At 49.2% G+C, this 16,191-nt stretch overlaps 1 protein-coding gene across 3 annotated transcripts in view; it reads right to left on the bottom strand.

Annotated features, from left to right (window-relative positions):
- Positions 1–5,991: 5,991 nt before the first annotated feature.
- The window catches only part of FAM219A (family with sequence similarity 219 member A), a 96,506-nt gene continuing 86,306 nt past the window's right edge, over positions 5,992–16,191 (bottom strand). For 2 of the 3 annotated variants that reach the window (XM_048291050.1, XM_048291052.1), the window contains exon 6: positions 5,992–15,189. In XM_048291050.1, coding sequence (XP_048147007.1) covers positions 15,031–15,189 — 159 coding nt within the window. In that variant the 3' untranslated portion in view covers positions 5,992–15,030. The remainder of the gene's footprint in view (positions 15,190–16,191) is intronic. The other variant, XM_048291051.1, reaches the window with a different exon arrangement.

Genomic DNA, 16,191 nt, shown 5'->3' with positions numbered 1-16,191 from the left:
GGGCTGATTACTGCATAACAGTGTGGCCAGGGAACATGTTCTTGGTAAGTAGAGCACACAATGACAATTGAAAATACAAGAGCAGCACAAGAAACACTGACATGGCCCCAGAATCTGGGAGATGCTAAGCTACATGCAGGTGGGCTCAGGAATGCCAGCAGGATTTCAGGTGTTGTACAGTCCCAAGCATGGCTGGATGAGACCATGCATACAAACACCTGTGCTGGGAGTAAATCTGGCTTTGTTAAGGATCTGTCATAGAGGTTATACGCATCAGTTGCAGCTCATTGGCCACTTGTCCCTGCTCATGCAGCCTTGGTCCCTGGGGACGATGGGGCACCAGGAGAGTATTTCCCAGGCAGCACTTACCATCAGGAGGTATTTATGGGCCACTGGAAGTCAGAACCCTCAGGAGGTGCAGACGTCCCTGCGACAGGGACAGTCTCAGTCCAGGGAAGGAGATGGGTGGCTGTGGCAAAGCTGCAAGCACATATACTGAGGGAGCATCTCCTTGGCACTGGAAGGAGGACACAAGATACAAAGAGGGGATGAACAGAGCCACTGCCAGCACCATCAGCCCCCCGACCCCATGGAGATATGCCCTCTGTGACACAGAAGAACAGCTGGTACCTTGGCAGAGCCTTTGGACCTGGACAACCAGTTCTTCTCAGGCTGATAGGCAGAGGGGTTGATGGTTGATGGTATTCCTGTAGTGTTCCTGCACTGCCACCTCAATCAGCTGTTTGGGCTGACCTTGGCTCAATGGATTTTGTAATGGGGGCATTGTTGATTCCTACAGACAGCAGGGAGTGGGAAGAGACACCCGTGCCATGTGGCAGCATCTGCCTTCACAGCCGCCGGGGCACACAGTGAAGCCCATTACTAGGCAGGATCTAATACTGGAAATGCAGCTGGAGATCTGAGCACCAAGCCTTCCTTGGGGGTTGTAGCAGCACTGTGATCCCCTCCCCAAGATCCCCACTCACCCAAAACCAGAGGACTGAGGTTCCTGGCTCCTCAGGAACTGGCTCCTCATCACTGGCTCCTCTGCCCCTGCATCCAGGGTGTCCACAGACATTCAAGCACTTTGCCTAGTGGGAGATGGGGAGAGTGCACTGGGACTGCCAGGAATGGGGCAAGCAGAGGTTGGGAAGGGACTTATAGGACTGTACCAATGTCCTGCAGCTGGCAAGGCCTGTGAGGGCTGGATTTCATGGGCCAGAGGGGTACTCTGGTCGGTAGCATGCACTACTTCTGTCCTGCACAGTGGTGACGTCCCTCTCCATGCCCTCTGCTCACTCCCTCATTATAATGCACATGGTAATGAGGCTGCAGGAGATGAGCTGGTTTGCAGCAAGCTTTGCCTCAGTGCCAGTGACCTTCTTAGCCTGTGAGGGGAAAGCTGTGTCCCACAGACACCCTTTGAGTGGGGCCTCGGCTCAGGGATCCCTCCTCCTGCAAGGCCAGGGCTGGGAGGGAATTTTTGGTGCTCAGAACTCTCCCCAGCCCTTCACATGATCTCCCTGGTTTGGAAGGCCCAGCAGCTGGAACTCTTCTGAGCCTGGGGACTGTGTTGCAGCAGTTCTTAGAGCCACCCCATCATCACCATGTCACACAGCAGCCCTGGCATGAGCTCTGTCACTGCCTCAGTTTTCCTTCTCAGCAGATGTTGTGCCTGGTGCATTCTGAGACCTGCCCATGGACAGGGCCGACATGTCAGGGTCCCTCCCCTCCTGCCATGTGGTCCTGGGAGAGGGACCCTGGGAGGAGACCCGGGGTTTCCCTGCCCCCGGTCAGCCTCGTTCCCCATCGGTTGTTTTGCGTTTCCCTGCGCGGGCAAGGACCCTCGGGTCCTGTGATTGTAAGAGTTCCTCGGCAGATCCTCAGCCATGCGGCTGGAGAAACAAACATCTCTGAAACATCTATCAAGAATCGGTCCATAGATATTTCTTTTCCACAGGCCTCGTTGATTGATACGCGTGTTACAGTATCCGCACTGTAACAAATGGTAGAGAAATGCTGGCAAGACACTGATCCCTAAGGACAGAAAATTCGTGAGTAAAAACCACTCTAGATCTCTCTCTTCTCACCTTGGTTTGGATATTCTCTCTGGACTATGGAAGAATTGTGGGAAATGTGGCTCTCTGAGCCACAGAAAGAAATGTATCTAGAAGTTAAAGGAATCCTTGAACAACAAAACAGAAAAGTATTTCTTTTATATTTCTCAAGACTTACTTTTTGATATTGATCCTCCTGGGACTATTCATGGGTGCTTTTGGTCTGAGATCTTGTGTGAGATAAAGGATCAAACAGAACAGGCACTGGTGACAGAACCTCTCCATGCATCCCTTGTAATCAGGGAAGCTCTTGAGGAGCATTTGTATGGTCCCATTACCCCTAAAGCAGAGGATGGCCGTAATCCCGTGGCCGAGACTGCATGGCCGCCATCCCAGGAGCGCGTGACTGCAGCCGTGCCAGCGGAGGTGCCTGCTCTGGATGTGCCCGGCCCCCTCGGGAGCGCGCGCCTTATGGCGGACCCCATCCCTGTCTCGGGGTCCCCGGCCACGCAGCCGCGAGTGAGGGAGCGATGCCGCAGGCGCCGCGGGTGCCGTGGGCCACGAGCAGCCAGGAACCGGGCATCGGCGTGGCAGGCCGCTCTGAGCACACGGCTCGGAGAGCCCTGCGGAGGGAGAAGCGGCGGTTTCCACAGCGACACGAGAAGCCGCGCAGCGCTGAGCCGAAACGGGGCCGCTCTCAAAGCAGCGTGGAGTTTGCGGAGCAGAACCGCTCACAGGGCACGAAGCCAGTGGCGATGGCAACGCGGGGCCGCGCAGAGCCCAGACACGCGCCGGAGCAGCGCCGCTCGGAGAGCGCGGAGCAGCCGCAACGCGGGGGCCCGGCCGAGACGTCGGAGTCGGCGAGGCGGCGGCCACGTGGGACCAGCAGCCACAACAAACACTCAAGCATGTGATAGGAGAAGTTATAGCAATGAAAATCACAGGAACTGTAAAATGGTACAATGTAAAAAACAACTATGGATTTATAACATGAGATGATACAGGGGAAGATCTATTCATCCATAGAACTGCCATTAAAAGGAATAACCCTAAAAATTACCTGCAAAGTGTAGGAGATGGAGAAGTTGTACAATTCGATATAGTGCAAGGAAAGAAGGGCTTACAAGCAGCAAATGTTACTGGGCCTGGGGGTATTCCAGTCAAAGGCAGCCGTTATGCACAAAATTATAAACAATATCCATCCCAGCAACTTCCTTACCCACAGCCTACTTTCCCCTTTTACCCTATACCCAATATGAACCCCTTCCTAAGTTTACCCTATCCCCAGTTTATTCCTAATCCATTTTTCACCCCATGGCTTCCCTATACAATTCTCTTTCCCTACAACTTGTAGGGAGGGAAGAAATTAACTATTTTTGTTTAGCGTTCCAACAGGCACAAATGGAAGAAACCCTCTCGTGCCTCAGTTTCCCCACAAAGCATGCCCGGAGAGTCCTGTCTCCTTTCTGTCAGCCTTAAGATGTTCCAGAGAATCTGTTTGGACATTTAAAGACTCAGGAGGGTGGCTTGTTTTGAAGCTGTTCTTGTTATGTTTATCCAGTTGTTTTCAATGTTAAGTTTTAAATCTCTTTTTGTTAAAAATAAATGGGTGAAATGTTGGGGCCCTCCCCTTGCCATGGGGTCCCGGGAGAGGGGCCCTGAGGGGAGGCACGGGGATTCCCTGCCCCTGCTCAGCCTCGTTCCCATTGGTTGTTTTGTGTTCCCCTGCGTGGGCAAGGACCCTCGGGTCCTGTGATTGAGCAGTTCCTCGGCAGAGCCCCGGCCATGTGGCTGGAGAAATAAACATCTCTCTGAAACATCTATCAAGAATTGGTCCATATATAGTTCTTTTCCACAGGCCTCATTGTTTGATATGTGTGTTGCAGTTTCCCCACTGTAACACCGACATGTGAGAGTTTCTGCTGGTGATTGCCAGCTCTGAGAGCCCAAAGCCACTGCAGGATGCAGCTCCAGGGGACAAATCAGTGAGGACATACCATGGGCTGTCTAACACTTTCCTGATCAGGGAGCATGACAGCCCCTCACTAGAGATACAGCGAGGCATCCTCTGAGTCCTTGTGCCACCCTCCTGCATCTGCAACTGGGTAGGTGAAGAAACCCCAAAGTTCCTCCTCCTGCAGCATTTATCTGTGTTACAAACTTGGCCTCTTTCCAGAGCTCCTGTGGAGCCTGCTCTTGGATGGACTGTTTGACAGAGCACCATGAGCAGTCAGAGTTGGTGCAAGTGCTGATGAGGGTCCTGTGTTTTTTAGAGAAGAGGAACATGCAGCCTGCTGGAACAGGTGTAGGTGTGGGTGTGGGCACTTGCATCCCAGGGTGAGGCTTATGTGATCAGTGATGCCATAGAATGGCAGCAGTGAAATTTGGTGGCTTGCTGTCAATCCCATAACCATGCTCCCAGAATGCAATTCCTGCCTACATCCCTCCTGGGCTGTACCCTCCTGGCTTTGTCTTGGCTCCCAGCTCCCTCCCCTCCTGCGGGCAGCTACCTTAACAGTAGTAGGAAATAGTTTCAGCTGGTCCTGGTCAGGATGATTTTATTTTGGTAGGTGCAGGAGCAGTGATTGTGGCTTTTCCAACCCCTTTCTCCTGTATTTCCTTGGAAATCCTACAGCAATCCAGCTGCAGGCACAGAGCCCCACACCAGTGCAGCCAATGCCTGTTGCACAGCATCAGCACAGCTGCTCCAGCCTGATGAGGTATCCAGGGAAATTATTGCCTGCTCTGCCTCCCCTTTTTAATTAAAAGCTGGATTTGGGTGATCCTGTGTGGCTTGTTTGCTGTTCCATCCCGAGTAATGGGCTCTGCAGTCAGAGTGAGCAGTCGTCCATCTCAGTGCAGAGGCAGCTGGGTCATGCCAGAGTGGGAGTTGCATGAACTGGGTTTGCTTTCTCCAAAGCTGGGGAGTTGAGCGGAGATGCCCCTGCAGGGATGGGGACAAGCCAAGCCCTGCTTGGGGTCTGGTCTGTAACACAGTGCCAACTCAGAGCCCTGCTGTGCTCCTGCTTCCAGCCCTGCTGCTTCATTTTGGCAGATCCATGGGTGCAGCCCCACACCCATCTTGGCAGGGCAGGTGACAACCTGTGCCCCTGAAGGGCTGCAGAACGCTGCTTGGTTTGCTGCTGGACAGCCTGGGACACTTGAGTGGCTCTCAGCAAAAGTGATTATTGTGCCCTTAGAAAAGAAGAAAACAAGCTGCCCTTGATTTTCACAACCCACTGGTCTCTTTTGAGCCAGGTTTAGGCTCTCCATCAGCCCCATTCCCTCCAGGGAGTCACTGGAAGGCTGGAAGTGGAGGGTGGATACTGCAGTGCCTATCCCTGCCCCAGCTCCCTGGCTTTGGAGAACCCTACGGCACAGCTCTGGGGAGCACCACTCTGTGGAGAGGTGGAGTCCAAGCCTCTCTTGTGAGGGTACTAATCCTGTACCAGATTTATTGCCAGCATGAGCCACTGGCCTCCATGGCTTGTCCTCTGTCCCTGGTGGCCCACAGGTTTTCCAGCTGCTGGCATTGGACTTTAAAATCAGGGCTTGGCTCCTGTGCCAACAGCTTTGAGGAGCAGAATAGCTGCAAGGCAGAAGAAAAGGTTATTTCACCCATTGGTGTTGTACAGTTAGAGCAGTTCTTTCTGCTTCTCGCAGGCCAGATGCAGGGGCTGGGTCCAGCCTTGTGTGTCTTCCTGCTGCCTTGGGGACTCGTGTTTCCCAAACGCTGGGGGCCAGTCTTGGAATATTTACCTCTGCCATTCACACAGCTCACAGCAGCCGCTGTTTCTGGCAGCCAGCAGGCCATGGTGTGAAGGCTGCACCCCTGGTTGCAGTACCTGTGACTGCTGGGGGCTCAGAGGAGCTGGTGAAGTCCACACCCCCTTGCCCTGATTTGCTCCAGTGAAAAAAAAGGCTGTCAGGCTGGTTTTCATATGTATGCTTTTTAATATCATTAATTCCGTTACACTACACACAACCAGTAACAATGATAAATACTGCAATGGAAATGTTAAAAAAAAAATTATACACTTTTTTCATGTTTTTGAAAAAAACCCCCACATTTTAAAATAAATTAATGCATAAAACTGATGGTAGAAAAGAGAAAACCCAAAACAAACCATAACACAACTGATCTGTTTAAGGCAATACTCTACACAGACAGGAACAAAAGTACAACAGTGTGCTACATGATCTGAATGGGAAAAAAAGAAAAGAAAAGAAAACCCATACAAGATGCAGATTGATGCTTTGGGAATGAAAAAACTCCCAAAACCAGATAAAAAAAACAATGGCCAAGTTAAGTGCAGCATTAATACACTCTGCATGTCAAATGATTAGCAGGTTCCTAACAAGGACTAAGGTCAAGCTACAACAAATTTATCTTCCTAATTAAAAGGTTATTCAGGTCAAACCCTACATTTAACTCTATTTGCGTTTGGCTGTTTCAGCTATATTTCACTATATGCAAGGACAGCCAGAAATTCATCTCCTGCTCTTGAGATTAACACAAAGGTCGGGAGGTCTCCCATCCTGAAATGTATTTCCATTAAATAAATCCAAAAAGGATCTTGCTTTTGGTGACCCTGAAATGCCTCTCACCACCCCTTCCCCTGGGGCGCCAGGCACCACACAGGGAATGGAGAGCTGGAAGGCATTTGCTTAGGTTGATTTTTTTCCATGCTGAGGACACAAAATGGAAGTGCAGATTTGATCCGGACCAGGAGGAGTGCTGTTTCTCTGTCTGCCAGAAGTGTCCATCTGGAGCCTGCTGAAAGTACTTTGCCAGCGTGGAAGAAACCCATCCTGTACCCAGGCTCTGAATACAGGCAGGACATTTGCTATTAAGGTTGGTGCAAAGCTCCACACCTGCCTGGGCAGCCAATGAACCCCAATTATTAATGCAGCCCAGAACTTGGCCACTGGAAGATGGACAATAATTGTAATGCCAAAAAATCCCCCTCTCCCTCAAAAAAGAAAAGAAAAGGGACAGTAGCCACTTTCTGCCAACTTCCTCGGGTGGATCCCCATCAGCTGCCACCCATTCAAGATCGGCAGTGCCAGATCTCACCAGCAATGACCCAGTATATTCCCAGTAAGGTGCATGTCTGCAAGGTGCTGCTGGGGGCAAAGAAACTTCTTGGGACATGATTAGAGCCTCCTGTACTGCCCTGCTAGAGTGCGTGGGAAGGAAGCCATGGTACACAAGGAAAGAAACCCAACTGGAATCACTAGATTTGTGATGACCAATAACTGTCTGGGTTGGCTTGGGTTTGGGTGGGAAAGGGGGATGCAGAACTGGGCTGAGAATCACTTTGGTGCAACTGCCTCTGATGCTCATCACTAGTGCATGGGGGCAGGGGGAGGAAAGGCGACGGCTGCTTTGAGGAAAGGGGAGTGGAAGGAGGACGTGTGTGCAATATAACAAGGCTTGCGATTCTAGGACTAACCACTGGACACGGATACCGAAGATTACCTGTGAAAACTAGCTATCCTTCTACTGCTGCTGCTCCTTCCCCAACTTCCTGGTCTGATTCTCCTTCAGTTTGGGAAGCCATGGCTGTTTGGCATGATGGCCAGCGCCGACCCTCCCACCCCAGTCCTCGCTCAGCTCATGGGGTGACTCTGTTACAGGTTGGACAATGAGGTCTGGAAATCACGTCAGGCATAGACCGGCTCTGCGTGCCAGCCAGCACCTGCTTTCAGACCCTTCAGAAACCTATTTAAATGGCAGCTCATCTCCCTTATTAAACTGAAGGTTTAATAACCTCTGTGGAAGGAGTAAAAATGGTTTAAAAAGTGCAAAAAGGGGAGGGGAAAAACCCAACTTCCTGAATTGTCTCCCCTGCAAAGACTTCATCCTACACCAGAGTCTTTCTCTTGGCAGAACTACAGTCCCACCAGTGTCTCAGTGCCCTGCCCCAGTGCATCAGGAGCAGAACCAACAGGCTCTCCACCAGGGCCTCTGCTGCAGGACTCCAACCCACACTAGGAGCATGTGGGCTGGCAGGTCTGGGACCCAGTCTGCAGACCTGGACCCACAGCACTGAGGCCAGGAGGGTGAAGGCATCCGGCTTGGTGGGCTGGATCTCACCAGGTTTTGCACGAACCTGGTGAATCCTCAGCCCCACAGCCTTCATGTGGGTGAAGAGAAATCCCAGCCTCCTATCTGACTCTCATCCCATCACATCCACTGACCTACAGCTGGCCTGACTTTTGCTTGGGGTTTGTCTTAGGACAGAAGCAGCCACACACTGAACACAGCTGCTACTGCAGCTTCTCCATGCAAAGAAACTGAACAAACAAATCTGTGAACTGGGGATGGATATGAAGGTCTGTCATGAAGAGTCCTTGCCCAAGTTTTTCACCCCTTTCCGTGTGTCTGTATTATATCTCTCAACAAACTGTGTCTCCCAAATCATGGAAGCTTGAGGAAGGTGGGTAACGAATGGAGTTGCAGCTTATTTAGGTTGCAGAAGCAAGAAGGCAGTGTGTGTGAACAGGAGTGCTTCCCAGAGAGCGCACCTGGGACAGCTGCATGGGCAGCTAGAGGAGAAGTGCTGCTCTGGGAGGGTAAATATCTCAGCAGCTATGGGACTTAGCATGGACTTTTAGTGGCCTTTTCCTGGTGCCTGCTGCTCTGCTTTCCAGTGACAGTGTGAGTCACATTTTAATAAGGTTTATTTTGTACCTTCCACTCCCTGATCCAGTCCCACCACCTGTATCACCATTTGTTATTATGGAAATGCCTCCACAGGCCAAGCACCATCAGTGAGGTGGGCACTTTCCAGGAGCAAATCCTTCTTTTGCTGGAGCAGCTTTTTAGAGAAAGTAAAAGGCTCCAAGTCACCACCAGTGGCAAATGGGTCTGTAAAGCAATGGGAGAAGCTGCTCTCCAGAAGCACCAGGGAAAGCTGCTACCTGTCCTGCTAATGTCTGTGCTGCTCTGTGACATGGCTTGCTGCATGCTTCTGTGGGCCATGGGGCTGTGCTCTGTGTCATCTCAGTCAGTCCCAGCCTTTGACTCCCTAGCAAGTTGTCAAAGTAGTGCTCAGCCAGGCAGCACTCAGCTGCTGTCATCCTGGGTCTGCCAGCAGTGTCAAGTGGGGCAAAGGAAGGGATGGAGCTGTAATTTTTGGGAAGCAATGTGGCAGCTCAGCTGCATAATACAGGAAGTTAAAATATGGACCACAACCCCTGTGAGAAACCTCCACTGACCTTCTGTAGATAATCCCAGGCCACAACACCTCCCTCTGTGCTAAATTCCTGGCCCCTCTGCTTCAGGTCTTGTGTGGTTCTGTAACAAAGGTGGGCTTGTCTGATGAGATGTGGTTTGGAGCAATCTCTCTCACAGCTGAGCCTTGAAAGGAAGTGACAAGTATGCCTAGAGGTGAAAAGCAGCTTAAAATGAAGACCTTCCCATGCCTTCCCAGTTAGCCCTGTGGCACTGCTCCTCTATGCAGATGTTGCTTTTGAACAGGCAGCCCAAGCTTGCTGAGCCAAGCAGCAGCCAGGTGCCAAAGCCTATGGCATTCTAAGTAAGTGGCAATACCCCAGGTGGGTTTGAAGTGAGAATGGAAAAGGAAAGGAGGAGCCCAGGCAGAACCACCAGTTTAAAGGCTAAGAGGATCATATGGTTGCTAAAAGCAAGAGCATGAAACTGCCATGGGAGTATCCCAAAAAATGAGCCTTGCAATCCTCTGTTCCCCTTCATCACTACTCGCCATCCCAAGTTGCACTTCCAAATTCCTTAATTCTGCTATCAGAGGATGGTGCTGTTGGGCCACCAAATCTCTGTACATGTTCCCTGTAGGAGCAGGCAAACTCAGAAGCCAGTTGTGCAAGAGTCAGCTGCCAAGTAACTGAGTAACATATCCTTGACAAACATCTTTCTCCAAAGATGTTTAACCTCTGTACTAACCTCCACCCCGCTGCCTTCTGGAATGTGTGAGCAACATCAGAAGAGGGTAAACAGAGGGAAAGACGAGTAGTACTTTGAAAATAGGAATTAAATTTCTAGAGCATGGTATTTACATCCTGCTTGTAGATCTGTCCTATCAATGCTGCCTCTCACATTTGGCAATATCCATGCAGGGTGATGGTAGCACTTTAGGAAGGCAGGTTTCTCCCACGTGCTGCAGAAGGGAATGGACATCAAAAAGGGATGTGACTTGCCTGAGGTTAGAGCAAATACCAACAGCAGCAAGGACCCCTGATCTCATTTCTGTGCTCTAACAGTCCAGCAGACCCACCAGGGTTGTATCTGGCTGCAGCACCAGCTCAGGGACAGGGTGTTTCTGGTGTGTACATCTGAAAGCAAGATTTGCTCCCTGCTGGCATCAGCACTGCACTGAGACAGATCAACTCAGACAACTGGGATCTGCCCTAGGCCACGACAGCACTTGGCAATCTTTCTAGTTACTGCTTGTTTTCCTTTTCCTGTTTTCCATCTGTTGCCCAGCTGGGTCCTTCCTTTCTTCAAAAGCATCTTCATGTTTCTGTTGAGTCACACACAGGACACTGCATTTTCAAGCCTCCTGCAGTCTCCTGCACAGCCTGCAGGCCAGCCCAGGGTCAGACTGTGCATGGAAAGGAAAGGATTCTGCTCAGGATTGCAGACCCGTGTGTCAGCCAGCAAACTGCTGAACACAGTGGGTGCCTCCTTTTGGGACAAGCACTGGTGAGACAAACCAGAAGGAGCTGAGTCCATCCTGTCCATGGGGAAGCTGTCTTGAAGCCCCTTTCAAAGTCCACACAGCAATGGTCACCGGCTTTTGCAGTTGCAATCTGCAGGCAGGACAGCCAGAAGAGCATAGCACACCCAGTGGCCAACCACACGTGTTAAGGACAGACAGGCAGCAATGTCAGATATCATCCAGTGGCTCTTCCAAGGGTTGACTTTAAGATGTGTCTGATAAGATATCAAATGAGCCTTCAGGATGGGCATCAGCCTCCTTTCAGCCGAAGTTTATTTACAAACACCAGAAAACGAGACATGACTATGCTATCTACAGACCCTCCTCAAGACTAGGACGATGTTCCTCCTCACAAAGACATCTGGAAATGTGGAGTTTGGAGACCGGAGAGATGGAACAGAGTGCTGAGACCCTGGAGTTCAAATCCAGCTCACATTAAAGTATACTATCTGATATTTTATCAGATTAACATCTGATAAAAGAAAAGGATTTGCTTACACTTAGGTAATTTGGTGACTGACATTACATAAAATCCTAACAAAAACCCAGTCTGGCTTTATGAGGCATCAAATGCAAATTCCTTTGTGGAGGCACCAGCATCAATATCTTTACATCCTGTTTGCATGGTAATTTAGATAGACAGTGATGAAGCATTTCATACTCCATGGTGTTCCTCTCCTTGGTTCTCTGTACAACTTTGGATTGAAAATGTGGCCTGAGAGGGCCATCTCGTTTGGTGCCAAGACTGGGGGAAGGAACAATTTTCTTTCTTGCATGACACCTGCATTTAGGAGAGCATCCAGCAGCTCTGTAGATTTTGTAAAAATGCTGCGACAGAGAGTCAGAGTCTGTGCTCTTTCCTTCTGCCTTCTCCTGGCTATGGTGGCAGAGACTGGTCTAAGGAGAGCAGTGCCAGAATAGCTATCTATCTCCACACCTTCCCAGGAAATCACCACAGCATAACCTCCAACAAGGGCTGCTTGAGCAGAGAGGCTGGATCAGATGATCCCACTGTGGCCCCTTCCAGCCTTACCCATTCTGTGATGCTGAGGGCATAAGGAAAACCTGCTGGCTTAAGCAAAGGTCTGAACATGAGACCAAACAGCCTCATCTGTAGTTGATACATACCAATGGGCAGTCCTGAAAATTCCATAATGAGCCAACAAACATGCTTCATGGTAATAATCTGCTGAAGGGGCTGCAGTTCAGAATGGTTAGTGTTCAGTTTTCTATGACAGCCACATGTGCATTACCTTAAGCCACTCAGCCTTTCTGGTAACGACCCTACACAGGTAACTACTTTTCCCCACCCTTTCTACATTATTCCCCTAATAAAATATATGAACACAAAGCATAGAGAGGAGAAGCCAAAAAATTGCCATTTTATGGTCCTGTACTGTCATGCCAAACCAACTATTTGTGCAACCAACTCCTTCTGCGCACAGGCAAAAACACTTGGGCTGTGCTTCAGTTTGTATTTGGAGGAAGCACCAGCTGTAACATTTGAATTCATCTCCCTCCTTCCCTAAAAGGTTGTGCTAGAAGCAGATGCACATCACAAAATGAAGAGGGCAGAAGGCAGTTGGAGGCTTGGGGAATGCCTCAGGGCACACGGCAGGCAGAAACCAGCAACAGGGGCAATAAAAGGACTTGGTCATGGTGCCATGGGACAGTGGGTGTCATAGAATCACTCAGATTGGAAAAAGACTTTGAAGATCATAGAATCCAACTGTTAACCCAGCACTGCCAAGTCCACTAAGTGGAATTCTGTCCCTCAGAGGAGAGGTGTTAACCCTGGAGGATAACAGTGCCAGCAAGCACATTCTTAGACTGAACAGGATGGTGCTTGGTTATGGCTGGACCCAGCGACCTTAAGGGTGTTTTCCAACCTAGACGATGGCATGATTCTATGACAGCAGCATGATGGAGACCTTTGGGACGAGCAGTCCTCAGTGGCTGGCCCAGATGAAGAGATGGCTTCTTGGTCTAGCAGGCACTCCAAAATGCTCCGATCTCCTGAGCAAGGGCTGTGGGAAAGGCTGAGCGTGTGCAGCCTGGCTGGAAGGCACAGAGACTGACCCAGGAGGATAAATGTGATGAAGACATTCCATGGTACCAGTGCTGAACTGCAAAGTCCCTCTCCAGAAGAGTGAAGATTTAGAGAGCCTTGGTCATGTCCTGTAGGATTTGGTTTGACCATGGTATTTCTATTAAGTTATAACTACATTACTCATTTTAAAAAAAAGACTCCTTAAGGAATGTTTTTCCCCTTTATCTTTCTCTCTACTCTCTACTTCCCTCACCTCCAGACAACTTGATAACCTCAACCTGAGTTGTATTTTGGAAATATTCCCCCTCAGCACTATCAGGTGGTGAGAAAATGAGAATTCACTTAAGGAACACTATACCTACAGGAGCTGGCAAGTTAACCATCACTTCTGCATGAAGAGGCAGAGATGCTCAGTAAACACCACCATTCAAGTCCTCTTTCTGTGGCCTGGAACCAGGGTGGCAACGTGCTGTTTTAGGGAAAGGGGAGAAGCACAGCTTTAAAAGTTGTCAGTACTATCCAGTGAATAGTAAAGCCCAGGAATTTTGTGTGCCTGCTCTTTCACTCCCACTGTGGCTGGTATCAAGCTTTGCACTGCACAGAGTGAATCCCCAGGATGTTAAATAAATCTCCTGCTAATTATGAATAGGACTTCTTAAAGACTCAGCTCACTTCATACAGATTTCAGATGGGGGATCTGTCTGTTGTGGTGCAGCTCAGGCTCTGCTTTGTGACTCAGGAATTCAGAACTGCCCTCATTTTTTTCCTTTCCCAGGCTACAAAGCAGGTGATGACCCAAGGCAGGTGGTCCTTCCTCCTGAAAGGCCAGGAAAACACAAGAATTGTGCCGGTGGCAAAAGATTTCAACACTGAGAAAAATGCCAGCCCATCCCTTGCATATGCTGAAGCCAGCAGTGTAAGACCGGCCAGTGAGAGGACATGTTTCCTAATTCCGGAAGTGATTCTGCATTAAAAACAATCTGCTGGTGAACTGGCAGCTCCACCCAGCAACCTAATGTAACAGGTTTCCTAACTTTTCACCAAATAAAACACAACTACTCCTGACAAGGGACAGCTGTAATATAGACCACATCTGGCTCACAAGTGGGCAGATAGGGGGTGAACAGCAGTTTCCTGTCATGGGCATCTTTCAGCTGAAGCTGTTCATAAGTCTGCTGTTGCTGAAAATTTCTCTCAAGTCTGACCCCACTGCACTGATGACTTCAGCATTAATGAGTCTCTTCCACAGGCAGCCAGAGACACAGTGTCAAGAGAATATCAAGAGTCAAGCATTGTTAAAATGTGCTTTCTCCAACTAGCTTTTCCAGCACTGTCATTCAGGCTGTACATCTCTAGTCCTGACTTATGCAGGATTCACTTCTTCTCAGTTGAACAAAGTTTAAGATTTTTGGAAAGAGATGGGTTGCACAGGGTTTAAATACAGGCTGAAGTCAGAATACGTGACTGAACTGAACTCACGAGTATGGTTGGTATTCCTGGGCAAGGAGCAAATCCCTGAAGTGCATGGATGGATTGCAGATCGAATCTGATGTGTTTGGTGGTAATTTAATGTGGTGCTAAGAGTAGATTGCATTGGCTATGTGACACAACAGCTCTAGCTAGTACTGACTCACAGTGAAATGTCACCTGTTTGTCCCTTTTGCAAATGAATGAATTGTGTCATGCTAGTCCTGGCTAGCCTTGCCATAAGAAAGGATGCCCTGGTCCGTCCCCATTCCTGTGCCCCAGTTATAGTATCATTTTGGTTATGCAAATGAAACAGGTTTAGTGAATGAATTAAGAACTGACTTCCTCTCATTGGTAAAACACTTTGATACCTCCAACTTGCCCTTATCTTGCAGATGGATTGGTTTCAGTGGGCAGGATTACCTGAAGTCCCAACTGACCTTTCCCATTCTGAAAAAAAGACACTTTACAAAATATCCCCAGTGCCTAAACAAACCAAGGAGGTATCTCTGGACCCCTCTGCATTCGCTCTCCAGATCAGTCAGTTCTGCCAGGCACTGCCTGGCACTTTGAGCAACTTGTCTTTTGTTTTACCATAGCTTAAAATAAGTTATCAACCAATCATAAAATGAATTTTTTGGTTTCTCCTGGCTCCATGAACACAAAGAGGTGCACGTCCTACCATAGGAGGAAGCAATGGCTGTTAAGTTTTACAGTTATAGTGGAAAGCACTGATCACAGCCTGCCGGCCTCACTACTGGATGTGACAGGCGGTGGAGGAGGTGGCTTGGCAACACATGCAGGTGGGGTTGACCGATTTAGGGGGGATTAAGTCGAGGTCCTCGTCGTCTGGGATCTCATCTAACCGGTACCCATCCTTTAGCAGCTGGATGTTCAAGTCTTGGTTGATCTGCTACAGACAAAGAGACAAACAGTCAAACACTTGGGACTTCTTACTTCTGGTGGTCAGAAGAGAAGAAGGTCCCCTATTCTGGAATGTATTTCCCCATCATCAACAGTGCCCCACTAATGAAACAGTCCTAGTTTTTGACCTCAGGTGAGGGGAAGGTACTAGGGTACTAGCTTCTTCCAGAATAGGAGTATCTAGAGTGAGGTACATTATTTTCGGTACATTATTTTTTTCTGGAATAATTTTTTCCTGACAACAAGCCCTCAGTTAAAGTAATGTAATAATAGTATTTACTGGCAGATGGGCAGTCTCCTCTCTCAGTCTGGGCCACACTATAGCAGTTAAAACATGGTAAAGTTTGGCTGTGTAATCTCAGATTCAAGTGCTGCCCTAACTGGGTCTGTGTAAACAACCCTTCATCAGGGCACAGAAACATTGCTCAGGTCATCTGATACAGTCACTGCTCTTGGCTGTTTCCCAGGGTTTCAGAGGTATTTTATCCAAGGAAGAGATAAAAGTTCTGAGCAGTTTGTGGGCAGAATGGCTGCTCAGCACCCTGGATGCAAAATCCTGCAGAAGCAGTAGCCAGAGGCTGAGCAACAAATTCATGAGAGTTCGGGAATATAATCAGAAACAATGCAGAAGGACTAACAAGACTGAGCTTCCTGCCTTTTCTCTTTGAAAGGGCAAGAGTTCATATCTGCAAGTCCTCTCTGGAATTTCTGCTTGCTCCAAGTAAACACACACTGGATGACCCTGACCACTTCAATAACTGGAAATCACAGCACACCCTCAGATCCTTTATTTGTGTCCTTGGCATGCATACAGTTGCTGAGCTGCCATGGCAGACAAGACGATGCTTTTGCACCTCATGGATCACTGCAAGACTAAGCAAAATGAGGGAAAGTTTGAGTGAAACCAAAGGTAGCTGTGAAAACTGCTGATGGGCAGATCTCTGTGCCATGGCAGTGAGGATATGGAGCCAACTGGATCACCAGGGAAGAA

This window comes from Corvus hawaiiensis, chromosome Z (assembly GCF_020740725.1).
Source record: "Corvus hawaiiensis isolate bCorHaw1 chromosome Z, bCorHaw1.pri.cur, whole genome shotgun sequence".
NCBI classification, from domain to species: domain Eukaryota; kingdom Metazoa; phylum Chordata; class Aves; order Passeriformes; family Corvidae; genus Corvus; species Corvus hawaiiensis.
Note: the sequence above shows the minus strand (reverse complement) of the source record. Positions and strands in the feature narration are given on the sequence as shown.